We start from the raw sequence: 23,726 nt of genomic DNA on the forward strand, positions 1-23,726 counted from the left end.
CAGCAGGAGCTTGAAGATTATGTTTCTTCAAGGGTCACTTACCTGTCACAGCCTTGCTCAGAAGTTACAATCTGTGACACAGATGAACTGCTTTGTGTATCTAAATAGCTGTAGGGCTGAAATTGCACCTTGGGCCATGGTTACCCGCAAACAGTACTTTTAATTTGCCCTTTACTTTTTCTAAGTGCTTTTTCCAGAGATCTTAAAAAAACTCCTACCTCTGGTTCCCTTGACAATATTTTGTTAAGCTTGTGTTTTTTTGCTTATTAGTTTTTTTCTAGTATTCTAAATTTGTTTAGAAACTTTATTGTATTTTTTGTTTAATTTAAAATTGGTGGTACTGCTTCAGCTTCCACATGTTAAGAAGAGTTACTGTTAGAATTTTGTTCAGGCCATGATGTGTTTATTAATTTGGTACGGTTACTCCTTCGGAAATCAACAACCAACTGTCAGACATTAGTGAGCGTTGGTTGAACAGTTCCCATTCAGTTTTAAGAGTTGATAATCAATCAACTCATTCCAGTTTTCCGGTTTTATGTTTTTAATTGGCAAGAAGTATTTTTGGTTCAGTTTTCATTGCTGCAATGTCGATTTTTTCATTTTTGATTTGTACAGTGATTTTAGTGGGAACATAGAGGTGAAGCTGGCTTCCTTCTGCTGATCTAAAGTTGGCAGAAATTAAGGCCGCCTGCAAAGAAAGGAGGCTGAAATGTGATCAGAAGGCCATTAAAGAGGACTATGAGAAAGCACTCTGGGAAAAGGCCAGCTAAACACAGATCAGTGGAGAGGAAAAGATGGATGATGAATTTGAATAGCAACTAGTGCAGAGGTATGCTCTACCACAAGAAGCAGTTCTGTCTGTGTTTTCCGTGGCAAGGAGCAGTGTGTACCCTTGCTCTTCGTCCTAATCAGAGCTAGAGGCTTTCATAATGGCAAATGATAAGAAGTCTGAGAGGAACTTAAAATTGTAACTGACTGGTCCTGCCCGATAGATAACAAGTCTGGTATGGCTGATGAGGTGAAAAAAGATGGCAATTGCTTATGGGGTGTTGAGGCTAGCAGCTGAAGAGAAAATGAAAGCTACAGCCCTGGCTGCTGAGGGTAAGTAGAGAGAGGTGATTGGCTTTGGAGGAGCAGAAAGCCATATTGGCTCATGAGAGCAGCCAATGAAAGATGGACTTGAGGTCCAGGAGCACATCATATACCATTGAGAATAATTTCAGCCGTCATTCATGGCATAATATAACTAAGAGCATTGTGCCTAGCTGTGTGGTTGAAATTAAGTGAATTGATGCATTTGTGATTACTTTGAAAATGCATAGAGTAGATAGAGATTCTAGAAGAATGGGTGATAGGTGGCGTGATCCCTTTCCAGGCTGTATATGGCTCCGGGGACCACCACCTCCCCATGGCAGGCCTGTGCTCAGAGAAGGAGGGGGGCATGCATCCCCCCACCTGGAGCCATACCTGACCCTGGGTTCTGTATTCCCCCTCTCCCCCCCACCCCCCCACGCCGGCTCCTGCTATGTCCCTGGATGCCCACCCCCGGAACATAGCTGTTTGCCCTGACTTGGCAGGAGCTTTGACAGCTCCTGCCAAATCAGAGCAAACACGAACTCCGCTTTCAGTAAGCGAGAGCTGTGACACCGCTCTGGCTTTCTGAGAGCCAAGTTTTCATCTGTTTCCCTGCCCGCTGCCACTCGGGTAAGGAAACAGAAAAAAGGATTGCTGTCACAGACAGGGAGCTGCATGTTTAGCAGCTACCTCTCTGAGAGAGCAATACCTGGTCCCGCAGGAGGCGGGGAGCCAACTGGGACTGCGGGGTCTTTCTCAGTCCTTGGTAGATGGTAACGAGCAGGCTGGCTTAACTGAGGAGACAGATGTGTTAATCATTTGATAACACACATATACATTAAATAAGTAAGACATAACACAAAATAAAAATCCAACACCAGTTTATAACAATAGGTTATATTTGTATGAACAAATATACACCGAAATGACAAACATCTAATGTAGGGAACCAGAGATATGTATTGTTAAAGAATAAACACTTTCTAGTACATGAAAAAACCAAAGCACCAACTTGGAATATCTGGTCCTGCGTGACCTGGCCAAAGTCAAAGTTTGAGGCCAACTGCAAAGGAGTGGCGGTCGAATACACTAAGTGGGAGGCCTCCGTCAAAATGTTAACTTTGCACTTAGAAACATTTTCAGAGCTCTTTCTCTTGTCATCGTGCAAGACACTTCATCAGGCCTGATCCGCATCAACGTTATCGGCTTGGTTCAGCTTGAGGCCCCAGTCATCTTTTGGACGTCTCGTCGATGGCTGGAGCGCTAAAGCTTTCAGCAGGATGAACCTGATATCCACATTCCATGTCTGTCTCTTGACTCTGGAAAACATGGAGCTTTTGGCAAAAGTTGCTCCAAACTTCTGGAACTTCTTCCTGAAGTTCCTCTGGTGGTTCAAAGTGTCCAAACCACCAATCAAAAAGCCTAAAAGCTCTGAGATGGTCCTTGAGATGTTGGGACTATGTTTCCCACAGTGCAATCCTTGGGCTGCAGATCACAGTTCCGGCAGGGCAGACCTTCTTCTCTTTTTTGTTTCAGGCAGGGATCTAATTTGCTGGGCAACGCTCCCATATTTGTTTACAGTTCCTGGCCAACAAGCAGGGGACACCGTTTCCCAATGGGGTGCAGGGTACCAACCTCAGGTATGATAATTTCCTCCAAAATAGGGCATATTCTTCACCCAGAAAGCATTACTCTTCCAAAAACCAAAATGGAGAAACACTCTCCTGGAGGATAAGACCTGACTAAGCCATCCCACTGACGTGGCTAAGACCTGACTGAGCCATGTTACTGACGTGGCTAATTTTCCCTAACACTTCGCTTCCAGACTCTCTGTTAATCCAATTAAAGGGGCTTCTGTCTGGTTTGGGGGTGCAGGATGTGAGGGTGAGGGTGAGCGTGTGTTGCCCTAAGTTGTCCTTCCATCTTTGAAGACCAGGTTGGCTACTCCAACCCCATCCTGCCTATTGCTTTGCAGCTGCAGTTCTCCTCCCGCACAATGTCCTCTTTTCTAGTCAAGCCACTTCACACCTCATCCAGAAAGCTTGGCTCTGCCTGGCAGAGGCTGGCCAATCGGAGAAGGGCTGCTGTAAGTCTGGATTTTGGCTCATCAGAAAAACAAGTTCTTTAACTTCTCCTCCGTGTATATATATCAGTGGGGCGCTGTTGATTTCTTCTAACTATCATTTTGATACTTTGAAGTCGTTTTTTAGTCCTTTCTTTGAATAGTTATATTAGTATAGTATTCCCATGTTAGCTTAAAGTGCCATTGAGCTACAATGAGGAAAAGAAATGTTGCTAGTTTTTCCCTAATCAGGGCATATTAAACATATTTTATAATGTCCCTGCTAATACTTACAAGGAGGCACCTTACCCATAGGGCACCTAGGGGAGGCCTTAGGGGTGACTTTTATGTAACAATAAGGTATTTTAAGACTTTGTTAGTACCTTTAATTCCAAAGTCAAATTTTCATATAATTTAAGCTTAAAAGCAGCCTTCAGGGCTGGCTTTTAAAATGACAGCAGGCACCACAGTGCTCACTTGACTGCATTAAATATACTGGGCCTCTAAACCCACATGCCCTAACATATACTAGGGGCTTACAGGTAGGCTGTAATGCCAGTTGTAATTGCACCTATTTACCATATACCTTTTAAACAGAGCACTGGCTCTGGTTAGCAGAGTCCAGGGCACAATCAGATAGAGTAACCCCCAGTATCAGTCAGAGAAAAAGGAGGTGATCAGGGCAAAAAGAATGACTTCTCATTGAAAGCCAACACGTTCAGACAGCAAAGATGAACGTTTAGTAGTATAATGCCTAGAAATTCTTCAAAGGGAAAACAAAATATGAAATATTATCCTTTAATACATCAAAAAATATAAAATACTTTCAGGATCTAAACATAATGTTCCAGGAAGAGAGGGGGGACAAGTTAAAAAAAGGAACATAACCCTGCATGGTTACATTCTATTATCCAAGAAATTAACAATTGCTTTGTAAAAGTAACTCGTCTTTTATAATAATTGTATGGGCATGTTAAAACAAAAAAACATAGAGCCAAAGATAAAATAATTTTCAAAGGCCAAAGAAAATGAAAAGCAATTCAATGTCTTTTATCAATTCATCAGCAGAAATATTTGTATACTTTGTCAGTGAACTACATTTGTTAAGAAACAATATCACTTGAAGCCATAAATTATCACTATTCATAGGGAGTGATAGAGGTGTTACTTAAGCTCCAAGCAGTCTATGATTAAAACCTACCACATACCACCATCTCTTAAAATTAGCACTAATAGCATGTTTCCAATTTGCAGTATTTGCTTTTTTTTTTTTACTAAGCACTCAGCATGTTTAGCAATTGCATATGCAGGATCATTCTATTTAAGGAAATTTGATACTGTTATACAGAACAAATGTCTAAAATAAAAGCAGATTAAGAAAAGAAAGAGAATTTTGTGCAGTAAGGTGGGATGGCAGAAGCATGAGGATACAATATTTTGGGATCTGTGGATGAAGAGGAGGGGAACAGAGGCTAGATAATATAAAAACATTCAGAGATTCTGGAAGGAACAGGCCATCCCCTTTCTGGTACATCCATGATCTAAGAAAAACAATTATCTTTCTGAACTGGTCAATTGTACCTTTTAATACCCACTGTTATACTCACCTTTGTGGGTGACTCTAAACTTTCTCTTTATTTCTGAAAATGCTAATTTGGACCAGTGTTTGTTCTGTACTTTTCTCGCAGATTCCAGTAGGAACATTGCAGCACTTTGCTTTATGTGCAGCAACTAATGATATAGCATTAGAAACCTAATTAACTGTTGTCACACTTGTCCCAGATTTCAGCCAAATCCGTTATTGTTGGCTTTAGGACTCTGTGCACTTTACCAATTATACCCTGTGCTTTTGCTCTTTTCTTATATAGTTTACTTGTAAGTCCATAGTAAATGGTACTGGATGTACCCAGGGGATGAACATTAAAGGTGACAAATGGGCCTGTTGCAATCATTGTACTACCTTCTGAAGTAGCTTAATAAAATAGGTCGCAGGCTTGACACTACGGACTGTAGCACAGTTTTAATCTACGATTTTGACCTGGCAAAATAATCCTTTTTTCAGGCATAAAGCTTCCTTTTTAATACATATAACACACCCCCAATATATGGTCTAAAGGCTCATAGAGCTGGATGCCTTGTATTTCATGAAGTAGGACATGTGGTATCATGTTTTACATGACCGGGCGGTAAAAAACCCCTAGAGTAAATTTTCACTACTGAAGGGCCTATCTCTTTCATTGACTAACAGGGAGTTAACTTCTAACATTTAATATGTGAGGACGTTTTCAGGGTAATGCAAGGGTTTAAGTCATAATTCTGAAAGGCAATTTTTAGAAAGTGGGTGTTTTCTTGTCCTAACCATTTGAGCCTTCTTTTAGTATCCTGGGTCATAAGACTGTGAATAGCCCTGCTGCTTGGGTTTGTGTTTTGCTTCCAGACAGTGACAAAAAGGGTCCTAAAGTGTGGACAGGATGTGTCATCCTACTGGATGGCTGGGGCGCAGTTGTACCCAGCACCACTTACATTTCAAAGGGCTTTGCCTCCTGCACACACACAAAAACCTGACACTATTCTTTTGTCACCCCAGACTTATTGAAGCCTTGGCAGGGAAAGGGAAGAACTTTCTAGAACCAGATGTAGGGGTAGCATAGTGACTCCCCTCACTTCAAAGTCTGGCAGTAGGTGTAAATATTAGACCTCCAGAGCCACTAAGTACACTCCTGGACATGGAAACATTGCAGTAGAAGGACTGCCTTGTTCCCCAGAGGACAACCCTGCAATCTGAAGGCTGCCTTCTTCCCCAGAAGACTTTCCTGCCGCTCAAGCCCTGCCTTGTTCCCGAAATGACTATCCTGCTGCTTGAGACATGCCATGACCTACAGAGGGCTGCCCTGATGCTTGAGGTCTGTCCCGCTCTCTGAGAAGGAAGACTGGACCTGTTCCCTTCCTCCTAGGCTACTTGAGTGACTCTAAGAGCCAGTTGTCTTACCTCCTGTCTGAGCTTCAGAGAACCAATAAGCTCAAGAAGCTTCCCTTCAACTACCTAGCTGGTCTGCTGCACTGGACCAGCCTGGACCTACGAATGGACCTGGCTGAGCTCTGGTGGCCTCTGCTAGAGTGAGTTGTGATCCCCAAGAGGTGCCTCCTCATGTCCTGGACCCTAGGCTGGCATGAGAATGCATTCCTCCACAAGAAAAGGTGAAACCCTCAGGTTTTGAGCTCTTCACAACCGGAAACTGGCCCATTCGCACCCAGACTGTGCCACCTGCAAAGACCACCATAACAGAGGTCCCTGGTGAATCAGGCTCTTCATTCTTCAGTGATAGCTGGCAGCAAAAGATCTTGCTACAAACATGACAACCCATTGTTACTGCTTATGTGAAGCTCCAGCAACGATCATCTGCGATGCCCAACTGAAGCTTTGCATTTCAGCGACTAGCGTCTGAGACCCCAGGCCAGCTCTTCGCTCTACCGCAACGACCACGTGTGATGCACTTGCTGCTGTTCGCTACCTCCTCCACTGCGAATGTAGCTCTTCGTGCTGGACATTGAGAATGTAACTTTTTAACTGTAACTAATCTGGTCTTTTTATCCAGCTACTTGAACTTGTAACGATCCCCTGTATAGCACGACCAGATTACCTTTGAGTGGCGCTTTGTACTTTTAGACAGTATACTGAAATACAATTTTAACCCCTTCCATGCGTCGGACGGCCGGCGGCCGTCCGACGTCACGGTGGGCATGTGCGGAGGACGGCCGGGGGCCGTCCGAACCACGCCCACGCCGTAAATCACCCGCACCGCGGCGGAATTTTCGCCGCGGTCAAGGGGTTAAAGTGCAATCTCTCTGGTTCTATTGATTGGATTTTTGTTGTTCTGGTATATCTGTATATATTAAAATGTACTCTATTTTTCTAAATTGGGGTGTGATTTTTTTTGTGCTGTGCTTTCACTTTATTACTGTTTGAGTGCTGCATAAATACTTCACACATTGCCTCTAATTTAAGCCTAACTGCTTTTGTGCCAAGCTACCAAAGAGTTAGGCAAAGGTTAATTTAGTGACTTTTGTGTTTCGTAAGGACAAGGATTGTGGTGGATGCCTGAGTGGGACTTCCACCTCTCTCAATCAATAACCCGATTGCTTATAGCTGTTAAGCGTTGACAGTAGGGCTATTTTGCAACTTTTATATTACCTCTAATTTGACCAGTGTTGACAAAACTGGAATGGATACATTTCTGTGTGCATACTATTATTGCGCTAGTAAGTTTGATTACCATATGTTTGCTATAATGCATTTTTATTAAGGGTGGCTGTTTGTCTTCTAGGTTTCTCAAGAGGAAGATGTATTGATTGACATTTATGTAGACAAGAAGGAGCCTGAATGTTGTGTTCTTGTAAAAGTAAGTAAAGCCCGAAAAGGACATTTGAGTGCCTTTTGTTGGTCATGATAGGGTGGATATCATTACTGTATACAGCAACGTACCAAAACCACATCAAAAGACAATTCAAAAGACTTTCCTAAAACAGTTTTGTTGGCTTATTGAAACCAGTTAAAATCCTCAGAATAGAGGGAGAAGCATTCCATTACATCAGAATTAAGTAGGATAGTATACATGGACGTTTTTAGAGGTTGCTATAAAGATGTTCTGCTTTTTGACAACCTAGGTACTTTTTCTATTGTCCTAAAAGTTCCCAGTAGCCGCTGAGTTCTAAGGGACCTTTCAGAATACGAGAGTTTTACGTTACATAGACATCAGAAATCTGCATTAACACAGAAGTTAGGAAGTGAAATGAAGGATAGCAACATCTGAAGTCCATTGGTTCTAGAGGGAAAAAAAGACTGATAATCCATCAACTCTTCTGTTTTGTGGGCTTTGGTCGTACGGAATGCACTAAAATGCATTCTAATAGCAAAAGGAATCACAAATGATTTATTTTTTTTATCGAAAAACAGAATCGTTCCATCTTGTCAAACTGCAAGCAATAGTATTTTTAGCATTTCTTCGTTATTTTCAGAAAGGGATTTCTGATGCTGCACAGCGTTATAGCTTTTGAGTGGATACTAGATGAATAGTGAAATGTGAACTAGGCAAAATGTTTCACTGACACATAAAGCAAAGCCATAATTAATATACCTAAAAGATCTCTGTCAAACTTTCATGTTAGAAAAAGTCCTTGATTTTAAGAGAAGATTCACTTCGATGTTATTGATGCATCAACTTGTGATCATGGTTACCGTAAAATTATGCCATAATTATAGACAGATGACATAATGCAATTTGTGTCTGGCACATTTAAAATATATCTGGGTCTAACCAAGATATATATTTGTTACAGGTCAGAGTAAAGGCTTTGGGTAGTGCCTAAAAGTGTTTTAGAAAATCATGAAGAATATGGTACTCAGCGCTAAGGAAGATATCCATATATAACTCCTTTGAATGCAATTTAATTATTTTTGGAAATGACAAGGTCCTCGACAACAGGTTTCTTCGTCCAAATTATTCTCTTGTTGGGGCCATTCATATTTTATAAATGTCTGAAAGTGTTTTAAGAAATTGGGATTTGTTAAAAAATGTCTAATACTTAAAAAAAGCAATTGTTACATAAGGATTCTGAAGCTCATTTTTCAAGAATTTAAAATAAAACAAAAATCGTAGAAATTGGGGCAGTTTTTTTAAGCTCATTAATGTATGTTGATAAGTATGCATTTTAAAGTGGTTAAACATTCTATAATTTTTAGGACTTCCCTGAAAGATTAAATTAGTTCACTTCGTTTAAAAGAATGTTAATTTGCATGTACAGGATTAGGATGATTTTTTTTTTCTTTTGAGTCATTGTTTTGAAATTATTTTTAACGACCTAAAGGTATTATAAGCTTTCAGAAATGTTATTGTTAAATTGTGCTAAGATGTATGTTGAATTCTTAGCAAGGTGGAATGTCTTGTTTTAAATTGTTAAAACCCCTTTTTTTAAAGAACAGAATTCCACTCTTTCGAACCGAGTTACAAAAAGGCTTTCAGTTAGAATAGAAATAATGATTTAAACTAAAAGAAATACATTCATTTGCTCCTTTATCAAACCCTCCTCCTCCACCCACCCCAAAACAATGCCTGGCTTGTTGTGCATTACTGCATGTATGTGGAAGAATAGACATGTCACATTTTAGAAAATGTATGCAAAATATTTTAAAAAAATCTTCTTACATGTCATCCAGCCAGAGGAAGATATTTTTACACCAACATATGTATTTCTAAATTTTTGCAGGACAAGAAAATGTTTCGGTATTCTACATGCTTTGTAGTCCTGGGATTAGTATTTTTCACAAAAAGAAACTGTGTTATGTTCAGTAATCATGGCGAAATGTACTGACGTAACTAGTATTGCGCTTTACTACTATTATTTGCTGCCTAGAGGTCAAGAATTATTTAAAACTTTCCTCAAACATTATTGACATACTCAGAACATTTAGACCAACATTATCTTAATTGCAGTTCAAGGATTTTCATTGACTAAAACATCTTAACAATTGATTTTTTTTTTAACATTGGCCTTTTAATTTATCATATGCCGTATTTCGGCCAAGATTCATCTAGGTCGAAATTCTGATTCTGATTGGCTCTATAAGGTAGCTGGTAATTCCCACCACAGTTCCTGGTAACTCCACGAGAATTGGAATTACCATCTGATTAGGAGCGGACCATTAGCTTGCCTTGAAAAATTGGGAATTGCCAGTGCAATAAGTAATTTTTGTCATGTTTCCCCTGGTTGTTTCTTGTTTCCCATCCAGTATTTTACACAGAGATACAGCGTGAAATTCAGCAAACCGGAAGTGTTCTAGGAGGACCTTTAAAGCCAGTGTAATCTGTAAATCCTGTTAGTGCCCTTTTCCGAAGTAACAGGGCACTCATATGAACCCTAGATAGGTGTTTCAATATTTTCACCACAAAGGTATAACATGGAAATATGCAAAGTTTAAATGAGTTTTTAAAAAGAAGCTTCTTACTCAGCAGTGTTGACTCACAACAGCAGAGAAAGTAGTGTTAGACTAATGAAAAGACATGCATTATTCAAAGACGCTTAGATTGGAGTATTTGAGACCCTGAGATGCATCCTGGCTATACAATGCAAAAAGATGCGTTGTTTCAGGGAATATCTATCGTAGAAACTCAAGATTTCAATAAACTCCTTTATAAATATCCATTTCATTAATAAAAGGCATTGTCCCCATGTCAATAGATATCTCACGTGTGGTATCTAATGTGGTATCTAATGCAATTCCTTCTCAGTATTTCAAAGCCACCTGGAATCTTAGGTATGGCAAATATTGTGACTAGCAGCATAGTGCTGCTTTTTTTGATGGTGCAAATCGTGTAATTGCTTCTCAAAGCACACACACACGTAAATCTCAAATACACCCAATTGAGAAATGAACTGAGCAGTTTCATAAGATCCCTGTCCCAAATTGGGGAGAGGATGTACACTTACAGCTAGAGCGGTTGAACTCGAAGCTGGGCAACTGGGTTCGAGTCTCTGTAACAAAGCTCAACATCCTGTGATTCTGGGCAAATAACTTAATTTTCTCTTGCCTAACAAAAATGAATGTGTCCTTCTAAAACAAAACTGGTGCCAATGCAAAGCGCTCTGATACTTGATATTTTCAGATCTAGTTCACGCTATATAAAACTAAAAAAAAAAAATCAGTGTAACCTGATGATGATATATCTCCAGAGCAGCACTGTGAGTTACACCCATCACTGAAAAATGTTTTTATAATGCTTCCAGATTGTCTTGAGTGAGTGACATAGGTGAGTTCAAACAATTTAGGAGACTTTGCCGTGGGGGTGTGGCTAATTCCTCCACCCATATATATTTTTTTTAATGTGACCAAATCATTCATTAGACAAATATAAATTCTAAATATATTGCTTAAAATTATGTTTTACAGGCAAGTGGTTCTAAAGAAAAACTTGTTGACTACGTCAACACTTTCTAGCCCAGTATCTAGGAGCATTAGGTCTCCACAGCACCACATCAGATAAGGGGGCAAAAAAGATTTTGTACTGTACTCTCCCTTAGGGGGCCGATTACGATGTCTGTCATAAAGGCTCTGACCTTAGGTCGTAGGCTGTACGACCAACTCGTCGGTCTAATTACGATACAGCCAGTCGAAATTCAAACCGGACGGTCATTCCCACTGACTTCCGATGGGTTCAAGGAGCCCGTCAGCCCGTCGGAACTTGCCCATAAACCAAATGGATGGTTGTTTATGCCGTTTGGATTACTATGCATGGTTTCTGACAGGGTTTCCATGCCAGCCTTTCCAACAGGGAAACCCCGTCGGAAAGTGTTTTTAGGGGCCCCTAGCAAGGCCCTTTTCCCCTTGCGAACCTATGGTGCCCCCCTGTTAATCTCTGCACCTTGTGCCGGGCACCTTGAGGTGCCTGCCATGGGGTGCAGGGATTAACAGGAAACAACCTTTACAATGCAGTCATTACATCGCACTACACTTACAACACAGTTATTACATCGCAACATCCTTTACAATGTATGTAACTACAACGCAGACATTACAACGCATACCATTACAACGCATGACACTACATCGCATGTCACTACAACGCAGGCATTACAACGCATACCATTACAACGCATACAATTACAATGCATTGTACCCCTGCACTATCCATCAATTACCCTCCTGTTGCCCCCCCCCTTGAGTTAGAATAGTAATTTTAACCCCTACACTATCCAACACTTACCCTACTGTAGCGCCCCCTTGGAGTTAGAATAGTAATTTTTACCCCTACACTATCCAACACTTACCCTACTGTTGCACCCCCTGGAGTTAGAATAGTATTTTTACCCCTATACTATCCAATGCTTACCTTAAATGCAATGTAATAGTATGCTTTGTAAAGGTAGTATGCAATGTGTTGGAATGCATTGTAAAGGTAGTTTTTTAATATGCGATGTAGTGTCATCCGATCTAATGGAATGCGTTGTAGTGGATGTTGCGACTTAAAAACTGTGTTGCAAGTGCATGCGTTGTAAATGTATGCGTTGTAACGTCATACATTCGGATTAACACAACCTCACTTTTACCTACGGGAGCATGTACTACGGCCGGTTTACGGCCTTAACATATGCTCCCATAAGGAAATGTAGGACAGTGACGGGTGCATCATAATCAGGCAGTTTGGACTACCCACCAGAGGTTGGTCGTCCTCTTTCTGCCATGGTGTTGGTCAGAGGAAACTCCAATCAACATCGTAATAGATCCCTAAGTGTTTTGGGCTGGATGAGGTGATGATCCTTTCACACTTGAACCCTAAAAGCAATCCTATTCTTTCATGTACTGGCGTTTCTTGATTGCATCCTGTATAGCAAATCCAACCCCATTATGCTGTGAAAAGTCGATACACCGTAGAACAACATCTAAATGATTTAATAAGTGCATGAAAAACAATGATGGTTTAAACAACTATTAGACTCTTTAGATGACAGAGACCTTCTGCAGTCCTGACTTCCTTTTTACCCTGATTTAAAATACTCATGAAAATGTGTAGGCATTGGTAAAATGCAGAACTGGTATAAGCTCTTTATTTCAAACTACATAAAAAAACGTAATCCATTCTTATCAAGTACAGTTTCTCCAGCAGCCTGGTGATGTTGGTAGTGCAGGTGTTTTGAAGTAAGAAATAATAATAACATTTTGTATACAGGTGTCCCCCACTGTGGAAGCAGATGAATTAACTAAAACTGTTCTACGATTAAAGAACATAACACCAAACACATATGATATCTGGGCAACTTTTGAAGTAATTAAAAATGGAGAACTGGGTGAGTAAATAAAATGATTTATTGTTAAACATGTAAATATCTTAGATGTGTTGAAGCAAGCAATGACAGTTCCAAATGTGTATGTTAGTTTTTACTATGATGTGTTCTGTATCTGTAGGAAATGTGGTTATTGGTTGAGAGGGGTGGAAGCTCCACTGAGGCAACAGCCACAATCCTTGTCTAGGTGAACCACAAAAGACACTAAATTAACCTGTGCTTAACCCTCAGGTAACTTTAACTTGACACAAAAGCTTCAGGATTAACTTTGAGGCACTGTGTTAAGTATTTATCCAGCAAGCAAACTGTAATAAATTGAAAACACAACCCATAAAACTCCCCCACAAATTCAGAAAAATCCAATTAGTGGAAACGGAGTTATGAATTGTTAAAGTTTTAAGTGAAAAATAGCACATTAAAGATAAAAGCGCCTACCGTGGGTATTTGGTCGTACGAGATCAGGACAACTTCAAAAGTTAAGGCTGACTGCGAAGGCATGTGATTCTGCTACACAAGATGGATTGGGCCTTCTCCTGACTTACCTTCGGACTTAGAAGAAATTTTGAAGACATGTTCCTGAGAAGGTAAAGTTCGGTGGGTGAGGCAACCAGCAGTGTCCAAGGAGGAGACATCGTCTGGGAGCCACTGGATGAAGTTGTGGTGAAAATTTCTACATCAGGACTTCATCACTTTTTTGGAAGTACAAATTCTCCAGGCAGGACAAAGCTGCAGGTTGTAGCTTAGAAGGGTTCCACAAGGCCTGATACCCCTTCCAAAAGATCCGACCAAACAGGATTTGCTGCTGCAGAGACGAACGTAGCAGGAGCTACAGCAAATTCAAGCCAACCAGAAATGCACCTCTGGTGGACCAGCGAGCAGGTAGGTTCTGGTAATCTGTTGGTTCTCAGGGAACTTTTCGGTGATTTGTTCTCTTTCATATTTACATAGTATTATATTATATTACATTATAATATTTATACACTGACACTGCAGCTGCTGCAATTGCCTCCACTTGTAACAATTTTACCAGATACCACAGGTGTTAGTTCCAGCATCCTTGGCTAGGTTTTCCCCCTTATGTTTGCCTCAGACCTTACTCTAACTTTGTTTTTGCTTGCCTCAGGACTCTGCATACTTTACCAATGCTAATCAGTGCTAAAGTGCTTGTGCTCTCGACTTAAATCATTGTACAATTGGCTTATAATCAATCTGCACATTTAATTCAGTTTAAGTCTAAGCATTGGCGGAAAATTCGTTACGCTCTCGGAATTAGCGTATTATTCCGCGATTTCGCGATCCGCGAATCGCACGAAATCGCGGCAAAATCCACAAATTCGCGAGCGGGACGAATTTTGCTCTGGAAGCACTTACAGGGTTACAGCAGGTGCCCAAGTTGAAGCTAATTTCTTTGTAACCATTTACAAAATGGTTACAAAGAAATTAACTTCAACTTGGGCACTTGCTGTAACCCTGTAAGTGCTTCCTGAGCGTGCCTCCTTGCCTACTTGCAACTATTCTCTGACCCTCGAAGCAGGGTCAGAGAATAGTCACAAGTAGACAACGAGGCTCCTTGAACAGGAAGCACTTAAAGATGAAGCAGGTGCCCGAGTTGAAGGTCAAATTCAGTACCTCCTTAATCATCCCCAAAAAATCACTGGAGCTCCCGATCTGCTGCTCTGATCGGTCTCTGACCTTTTATACACACAAGAGGCATGTGAACTCGCATGGAAGCTTCGCCCGTTTGGCCCCGCCTACACACTAGCGGTGTGCACCGTCTTCCCGCCATTTACCCACTAATGTGGACAGCTCACTCAAGGGACCCCTGCGCCCTTCGGCACGATGGCATAGTAACACACACATGGTCACTGGAGCTTCTTTCTCCCGATCTGCTGCTCTAATCGGTCTCTGACTTTTTATGCACACAAGAGGCATGTGAACTCCCATGGAAGCTTAGCCCGTTTGACCCCGCCCACACACTAGCGTGTGCACCGTCTTCCTGCCATTTACCCACTAATGTGGACAGCTCACTCAAGGGACCCCTGCGCCCTTCGGCGCAATGGCATAGTAACACACACATGGTCACTGGAGCTTCATTCTCCCGATCTGCTGCTCTGATCTGTCTCTGACTTTTTATGCACACAAGAGGCATGTGAACTCGCATGGAAGCTTCGCCCGTTTGACCCCGCCCACCCACTAGCGTGTGCACCGTCTTCCCGCCATTTACCCACTAATGTGGACAGCTCACTCAAGGGACCCCTGCGCCCTTCGGCGCGATGGCATAGTAACACACACATGGTCACTGGAGCTTCATTCTCCTGATCTGCTGCTCTGAGCAGTCTCTGACTTTTTATGCACATAAGAGGCATGTGAACTCGCATGGTAGCTTTGCCCGTTTGACCCCGCCCACACACTAGCGTGTGCACCGTCTTCCCACCATTTACCCACTAATGTGGACAGCTCACTCAAGGGACCCCTGCGCCCTTCGGCGCGATGGCATAGTAACACACACATGGTCACTGGAGCTTCTTTCTCCCGATCTGCTGCTCTGATCGGTCTCTGACTTTATATGCACACAAGAGGCATGTGAACTCGCATGGAAGCTTCGCCCGTTTGACCCCGCCCACACACTAGCGTGTGCACCGTCTTCCCGCCATTTACCCACTAATGTGGACAGCTCACTCAAGGGACCCCTGCGCCCTTCGGCGCGATGGCATAGTAACACACACATGGTAACTGGAGCTTCTTTCTCCCGATCTGCTGCTCTGATCTGTCTCTGACTTTTTATGCACACAAGAGGCATGTGAACTCGCATGGAAGCTTCGCCCGTTTGACCCCGCCCACACACTAGCGTGTGCACCATCTTCCCGCCATTTACCCACTAATGTGGACAGCTCACTCAAGGGACCCCTGCGCCCTTCGGCGCAATGGCATAGTAACACACACATGGTCACTGGAGCTTCATTCTCCCGATCTGCTGCTCTGATCGGTCTCTGAGTTTTTATGCACACAAGAGGCATGTGAACTCGCATGGAAGCTTCGCCCGTTTGACCCCGCCCACACACTAGCGTGTGCACCGTCTTCCCGCCATTTACCCACTAATGTGGACAGCTCACTCAAGGGACCCCTGCGCCCTTCGGCGCGATGGCATAGTAACACACCCATGGTCACTGGAGACAACTCTTCTGGCACTTTAGGCAGCTGTAGTGCAGGGAAAGCACTATACATTTATCCAACGAGGTAGCACTTACTGATTAGCCAGTAGAAAGTACTCCAGTTAAGTATGGTGCAAAATCGCAAATAAATCCCCGATTTTGCGGGGAAATTCGCGAATTCGCGGATTATTTTGCGGATTCGCGAACCGCTGATTTGCAAAATTGGCCCATACTTATTTAAGTCCCTAGTAAAGTGGCTCTGCCTGAGCCCAGGGCCAATAAATTAAATGTTACTAAGGGCCTGCTTAATTGATTAGGCCTTCCACTTAAGTAGCACTTCAGGCATGCTCTTGCAATTTTAAACTGCCATTTAAACCTGCCAAATAAACATTTTCCCAGGCCCAAACTGTTCCTTTTATTACATATAAGTCTACCTTAGGGTGGGCCCTGAAATGCCCAGAGGGCAGGATGTGGTGTATTTAAAAAGAAGGACATGTACATTTAAGTTTTTGTGTCCTAGTAGTGAAAAACTCTTAAGCAAGGATGATGGTTGAGTTGCATTATTGCCTTTAATTTTTTTTGTTTGAATATGTTTATTGTATTTTGTCATAGTACAGAATACACATATGCAGTCATTGCGAATAAACAGCACTGTTACATAAGACAGGAAGTCCCAGGCTTCGCTAATCACCACCCCCCCGTGGAGGTATGACAGCAAAGGGCCAACTTAACAGGAGCACTGGTAAACAGCATGACAGGTTCATATAGCTCCAGCACATGCATGATACATTAACGTTCAGTAGTGGCAGTGTCTATCGTTGATGCAAAGAACCCCTGTGTAGTGGCTGCATAGCCCAGTCTCATTCCATATAGCACTCAAGGCATACCATGACCGGAAAAGCAGGTCAGTTGTTTACATTGCCAAGTAATTGCACATTCAAAATTTTAATCGAAAACTATCAACCATAAGGAACAATCCTAAACATATAAGAAACCATTAACCAGGCGGTGCCTAACCGTGATCACGTGTGTGTGTGTGGAGCTTGGGATACTAAGAGGAGTATGACTAAGTGTGACTTGGCGACGGGAACACGGTGAGCTCGGTAGACTCCTTATGTATAGCAGGGCATGTGGGAAATGCTGTGGCGAGAGAGGGGGGGGCGGAGGGAGCAAGGAGGGAGGTAGCAAAGGGGGGAGGGGGGGTGCGAGAACAATGACAACAGTGGTGCTAGAGAGCATGGGGAAGTCACTCACGCAATCCCATTCTGCAAACACACCTGGTGATAGGTCGTCAGGATACCATCCCATTCCAGCGCAATAGGATACATCCTGAGCCCTGCCGTTTCCTCTCGGTGTAATGACACACTCTCAGCTCTCGTCCAATTATCCAGCGAGCGCCGCCACTGCACCGTTTGAGGGGACACATGATGCTTCCAATGCCTAGTAATAAGACGTTTTGCCGTGATCAACCCCAGATCCCAGAATCTCGTTTGCACCCTCGTCTGTTTCGTCCTTCTAAATAACCCCAACAGACAAGCTTCCCAGGTGGTAGGTAGGATGCCCCCCGTCGCTTTCGCCAAGGTAGTCGACACTGCAGACCAGTAAGGCTGCAGCAAAGCGCAGGACCAAAGGACATGTACAAACTGTGCGTCCACAAGGCCACATTTAGGGCATGCTTTCGCAGTGAGTCCGAAGTACCTATTAATTTGGTCCGGGGACAGATATGCTCGGTGGATCACGTAGTACTGTATAATCTTGAAGCGTGCATTGCGCGGTACATGTTGCGATCCAGCCAGCACTCTCGCCCATTCTTTGTCAGTCCAGTCCCGTCCCCCATCAGCCGCCCATTTGTCCCGTAGGCGTTGAGGGGAGACATGTGTATGTGTGTGCAGCGCTTGAGCATTCCAGTGTACAAGATGAGAGCCGTGTCCCATCACATGCAAGTATTGGATAAGCAGGTGTATCGGTGGTTCCTCCGCCAGTGGTCCCCAAGCCCTCGTCAATGTGTGTAGTAGTTTTGCGTGAGTCAGGAATTGCCCCACCGGTAACCCTGTGTTGTCTGCTAGCGTCTCAAAAGGAAGCAGCGCACCATCCGCAAATAGGTCGCCCAAGCTTTCTAAGTCAGCCGCTCCCCAGCTGTCCAGCAGGGGTGCCGTGAGTATCTCGGATCCCCAGGGCGTGCCCAGTAATGGCAGGTTGGGTGCGTACGGCTTTACCGCTGCAGTAAGTTTCAGGCCTCTGAGGAAGCACTTCCTCGCCACCTCCAGGTGGAGTTGGTCCTGAACATGTGACCTAGCCAAAGGATGAAACAGCGCATGGATCTGGGAGATCGACATGATAGTTTCTGTAGTGGCTGTGTCACTCAGATTACGCCCGCTCAGCCAGTAAGCTACCCACTGCAGTTGCGCAGCCAAGTAATATAGCTCGTGATTCGGGACCGATAGCCCACCATTCTCTGTCGCAGCATAAAGGGTCCTCAACGCCACCCTGGGACGGCCCTTGTTCCAAATCAATCGCCTGTGCAACGTGTCCAGTTCGCGAAATGTGCGAACTGGCACATAGACCGGCAAATTTGCATAGAAATATAGGAGCCTAGGCAAGGCAATCGCCTTCGCCAGAGCAATACGGCTGGGCACATTCAGCGGAAGAGTGTTCCAGAAGGAAACTTGCGCTGTGAGCGAGGAAATCGCCCTCGTGAGGTTGCCATCCAGTAGGTCTGCGGTTTCGCGGTACACACGGATCCCCAAATATCGGAATACTGTGGGGTACTATAGTAGTCGCTCGCCCATTACCTCAACATCACACTCAGGGGTGTCTGCCGCAAAAGAGTACACTCCCGACTTCGCCCAATTGACGCGCAACCCCGACATTTCGCCAAAGGTTCGAAAGATGTCCGTTAGTGCGCGGGGGAAACAGGTCAGGTCCCTGACATAGAGTAACAAGTCATCTGCATAGAGCGATACTGTGTGCATCCCATCCATCAACCTGATCCCCCACGTCTCGCCAGAGGCTCGCAGTAGTGTCACCAGTGGCTCCATCATGAGCGCGAATATCAGTGGGGAGAGGGGACACCCCTGCCTCGTGCCCCTGCGGGATCGAATTGGGTCCGAAAAGAGCCTGTTCGTTGAAACCCGCACTACAGGTGCTGAGTAGAGGAGTTCCACCATTCGGAGGTACGCCGCACCCAGTCCGAACTTTTCCAGTACCAGCGCAAGGTAGGGCCACTCCACCGAGTCGAGTGCTTTTTCAAGGTCGAGGATCACACACCCCGAACGTGGCCACTGGGACACTGCCTCACTCTGCACTCGAAAGAGTCGTCTAATATTGTAAGACGTGCTGCGGGTAGGAACAAATCCGTTCTGGTCCGTGTGCACAAGTGTAGGGACCAAAGGTGCCAATCTCTGGGCCAGCGCAGATGCCAGGATCTTATAATCCGTGTTGAGGAGGGCAAGTGGCCGGTAAGATCCCATATTCAATGCATCCTTGTCCGGTTTCAAGAGGGAGATCACATTGGCCTCGTTCAGGGATGAAGGAAGAGCCGCTTCTCGAATCGCCGCCGCGTACACCCGCAGTAATTCGGGAATAAGAATGGTGGAGTACGCCTTATAAAACTCCTCCGGCAGGCCATCAGGCCCGGGGGACTTGCCATTCGAGAGCGAGAATATGACAGACCGGAGTTCTTCTGCAGTGAACGGCGCTCCTAGTTCCTCACACTGCGCATTAGTGGCCGTCGGAAATGGGATGCCGGATAAGTACTCAGTGATCTCCGGTACCGTCACCCTCAAGCGGGAGCAGTACAAGGCTCTGTAGTGGCTCGAAAACGCCTCATGGATAACCCTCTGGGTGAAGACCACACCTCCCTGCGCCGTGCGGATCGACATCACCGGCAGCCTTTGGGTGTCCTTCCTGATGAGCCATGACAGAAGTTTGCCAGCTTTATCGCCAGCGTGATGCATGCGCGCCGAGTGGGCTGCATATTTCAGGTTCTTCAGCCTGTCGAGGAGCAGCGCGTGTCTTCCGCGCGCATCTAGTAAAGCCGAGTCGTCTCCCTCCACCGCCTCTCGTTCGCCCGTCAGTAGTTCCGCCTCTATTTGTGTCAGGTCCCTATCTACCTGGCGTCGCAGTCCCGCCTGTGCCCCCAGACAGTGGCCTCTCACCACCACTTTGAATGCATCCCATTCGACCTGCGGAGTGGATGCAGTATCAGTGTTGTCTTCAAAGTACTGTAAGACCCGGTTCGAGAGCAGTTCCCGGAAGGGAGCATCCAACAGTACGTCAGGCTGGAGACGCCACGTGGGTATCGGTGGGTGCGGTCGCTCCCAGGCGAAGTCAAGTGTGTGTGGATTGTGGTCCGAATGAGTGCGACCTAGGTATTGGGAGTCCGTGACCAATGGCAAGATATCGCTGGTCAGCATGAACCTGTCAAGTCTGACATGTAGTGCGTGGGCGCCGGAATAGTACGAGTAAGTCCGAGTGGTGGGATTGCGGCAGCGCCAAGCGTCAGCAAGGTCCCACTGCGTCGCCCAGTCCGCAAACGCGCGCGAAGTACCATGCATCGTCGCATTTGCCAGAGGGGGTGTGGACCTATCTAGCACCACATCTAGGACACAATTATAGTCGCCTCCCAGCAGGAGCGGCACTCCCGGCCATGTTGCAAGTGCCGTCCACAAGTGTGTGAGAAAGCGCCCATGTTCGATATTGGGAGCGTATATGGATGCCAGGACTATGTGTTGGCCGTCTAGGTTGCCCTGAAGTAGCACATATCTGCCTTCCTCATCTATGTTGCTATGCGTCAGCGCAAAGGGGACCCCAGGGCGAATCCATATGAGAGCCCCACGCGCATAGGCCGAGAAGCCTGTAGCATATATCTGCCCTCTCCAGCGGCGGCGCAGGGTATGTATCTCTGGTCCGGTCAGGTGTGTCTCTTGTAACAGTGCTATCTGTACCTGATGTCGCTTGAGGTACGAGTACACCTGATAACGACGCGAGGGGGTGTGCATACCACGTACATTCCAAGTGCAAAATTTAACTACAGCCATTAGTACATTTCTTCTCAACCACCCCGGATCCCCAGCCACCCACCGCACAGCAAATCACGTCCCACCAGTTCAAACCATCACATAATGTCGAATACATTGCCCACCAATACACTGCAAGACTCCAACACACATTAAGGGAAGGGGGAAGTTGCACCAATCCTGTAACCAGTAAATATTGAAAAATAATGCCAAAAGGGCAACTGCAGAACATGCCGTCGTCCAAACGCTCTAGTGAGCATCAACTATTCTTACGTTCTAAAACAATGTAGGGGGGGTTCGCTAAGCACGTGAGTTAAATGTACTTATGAGACACGCAGAGTTAACAGGGGCACTCCGCCCGTGCCACAGGCGTCCCTTTTCGCCCAGCCCACTGACGATTTAGGCGCACAGTCTCAAGCGCCGTCGAATTTGCATTATTGCCTTTAATAAGTGGTAATTTCCAAATGGAAACAGATAACCAGTTCATGTGTTGTGTCGCAGAAATTGTAATGAAAAATCCTAACTTATGATGAAGTTGGATTTCAAATTTAAATTTTGAAAATGCCACTTTTAGGAAGTTCTCTCACAAAGGGCACATTTCTCCTGCGCCCAACTGTCGCACTGCTGAAAAGGATATCCTTCCTTAATGAAACTCTTCCTCCAATGTTACATCATCTTTATCAGTTCATCAATCTGAATCCAAAACCTTTTGCCATACATCTTCCTTTATATTTCACCACCACGGAGACAGCATGTTTGCGCTATGATTGTTAATTCAACATTTTGAAGTGCTTAACGTTGCCAATCCAGGCTTTAACGGAGGCATGTGAAGTCAAACATGTTTTAAAAGTGGTGTTATTACATTAGCGTGCTCCCAATGCATTTTGATTCTTTACAATTCTTTGTCAGGGGTTAACTTCTCAGCACCATAACAGGCAGCATGACCTCACTTCACTTCCTTTTCACAAAACTATCACTTTTAGAAAGTTGGCATTTTCCTGCCTTTTAGTGCCTGCTGCCTGTCTCTGTGTCAACTGACTGTGTGTAGTTGACAGTTGTGCGTTGTGTGTGCCTCCTAGACAGCCACACACAATAGGGAGCTTAGGTGTGCCTGGAAGGGAGATTACTGGCGGGATGGGAGGGAGGAGGTCTGCCCATCCCCATTTACACATGAATAGGCTGTGTCCTGCCACCACATAATGGGCTGCACACACCCTGGAGTCAGTATGGAGCCAAGGCGCCTGTGCACTTCAAAGTCATGCCTCTAGAAGCTTCTCCCTACTTCAGTGGCACAACTGGGCCTCAGACACCAACTCTTCAGTGCACTTCTGCACCTGTGGGAATCTCTGCCAGGAAGAAGGACTGGTGTGCTGCTGAAAGGACGGTCGCTCTGATGGACTGCTGCCCTGAGGGACTGTTTGCTGTGCTGACCTGCTGCCCTCTTGCCTGAGGAGGACTGGACCAGCATCTTTTAAACCCGAACCCTGGAGTGACTCCAAGGGCTAGTTGGCTGGCCTCCTGATCTGAAACCTCAGGGACACAACAGGCTTCCAACAACATTGCACCTGGACTCTGCCATCTGTGAATCTACCTTATCAAGTTGTGCCACCCCAGTCCTGGACCCATGGAAGTGGCTTAAGGTGCTCTGCAAGCTTCTGTGAATCCAGTGGAACAGACGCATCTCCTCTGCTGCACAACCTCATGCAGAAACGACGCATCACCGCCGCTGCATGTATCTGAACAGTCAGAAAGACCTCCATCACTGGAACAGTCACTGCACAATGCATACTTGGTGCAATCCCTCATACCTCGCATTGACAGCAGCCTCAATGCCGGACTCCACATCGCAGCCTTGCAGCGCCTCAGAACCAATGCCTCACCTGACTGTGCAATTAATTCTCGACCCTGGACTTCCCATTGCAAACCCTCATCGACAGCATCCTCAACAATGATGAAGGGCCTTGCATTGCAGTCTCGCTGCACTCGGATTGCTTCAGCTACACAACTTATTTCCGCAAACCAGAATTTAAGGCACTTTGTTCAACTGGCCTAACTGGGTCCCTTTAGCCAGCTCATGCTCCATCACAGTCAGTCTGAGCTTGTGACTTTGCCAGTCCGCCGCGACCAGTAGGCTCTTTGTGCTTGCTTGGCCCTATCTCCCCTTGAAATCTTTAAAATTGCCAATCACGGTTCTGCTGATTGGATTTTTTAAATTTTGGTCGTGTTTCATTTAATAAAAATGACTCTATTTTTCCAACTTGCTGTGGGATCCTTTTTGTGCACTGTTGTTCACTTTATTACTGTTTGAAGTGTTGCACAAATACTTTACACATTGCCTCTAAGTTAAGCCTGACTGCTCTGTGCCAAGTTACCAGAGGGTTGAGAACATGTGAATTTAGGGTTGGCTTCTGCCTCACACTGGCAAGGATTGTGGTTGCTGCTTGACAAGGGCTCTGACCCCCATCAACTAACAACCCTTTTTCTTACACAAGGTATTTTTTTCATGCCTTCAGGTATTTCAAGGCTTTGTTCTGTTCCAGTCTAAAATATTTTTTTTTTCCTGTCCCCAGTTTGTTTGATCCC

At 44.8% G+C, this 23,726-nt stretch overlaps 1 protein-coding gene across 4 annotated transcripts in view; it reads left to right on the forward strand.

Annotated features, from left to right (window-relative positions):
- The window catches only part of ARAP2 (ArfGAP with RhoGAP domain, ankyrin repeat and PH domain 2), a 1,514,823-nt gene that overhangs the window by 1,189,368 nt on the left and 301,729 nt on the right, over positions 1-23,726 (forward strand). For all 4 annotated transcript variants that reach the window (XR_013608339.1, XR_013608340.1, XM_078678359.1 and 1 more), the window contains exons 25-26: positions 7,462-7,536; positions 12,859-12,976. Coding sequence is in view for 2 of the 4 variants with exons in the window: in XM_078678359.1 (XP_078534485.1) it covers positions 7,462-7,536; positions 12,859-12,976 (193 nt within the window). In the remaining 2 variants the exon portion in view is untranslated. The remainder of the gene's footprint in view (positions 1-7,461; positions 7,537-12,858; positions 12,977-23,726) is intronic.

Source organism: Lissotriton helveticus, chromosome 2_2 (assembly GCF_964261635.1).
Source record: "Lissotriton helveticus chromosome 2_2, aLisHel1.1, whole genome shotgun sequence".
Classification (NCBI taxonomy): domain Eukaryota; kingdom Metazoa; phylum Chordata; class Amphibia; order Caudata; family Salamandridae; genus Lissotriton; species Lissotriton helveticus.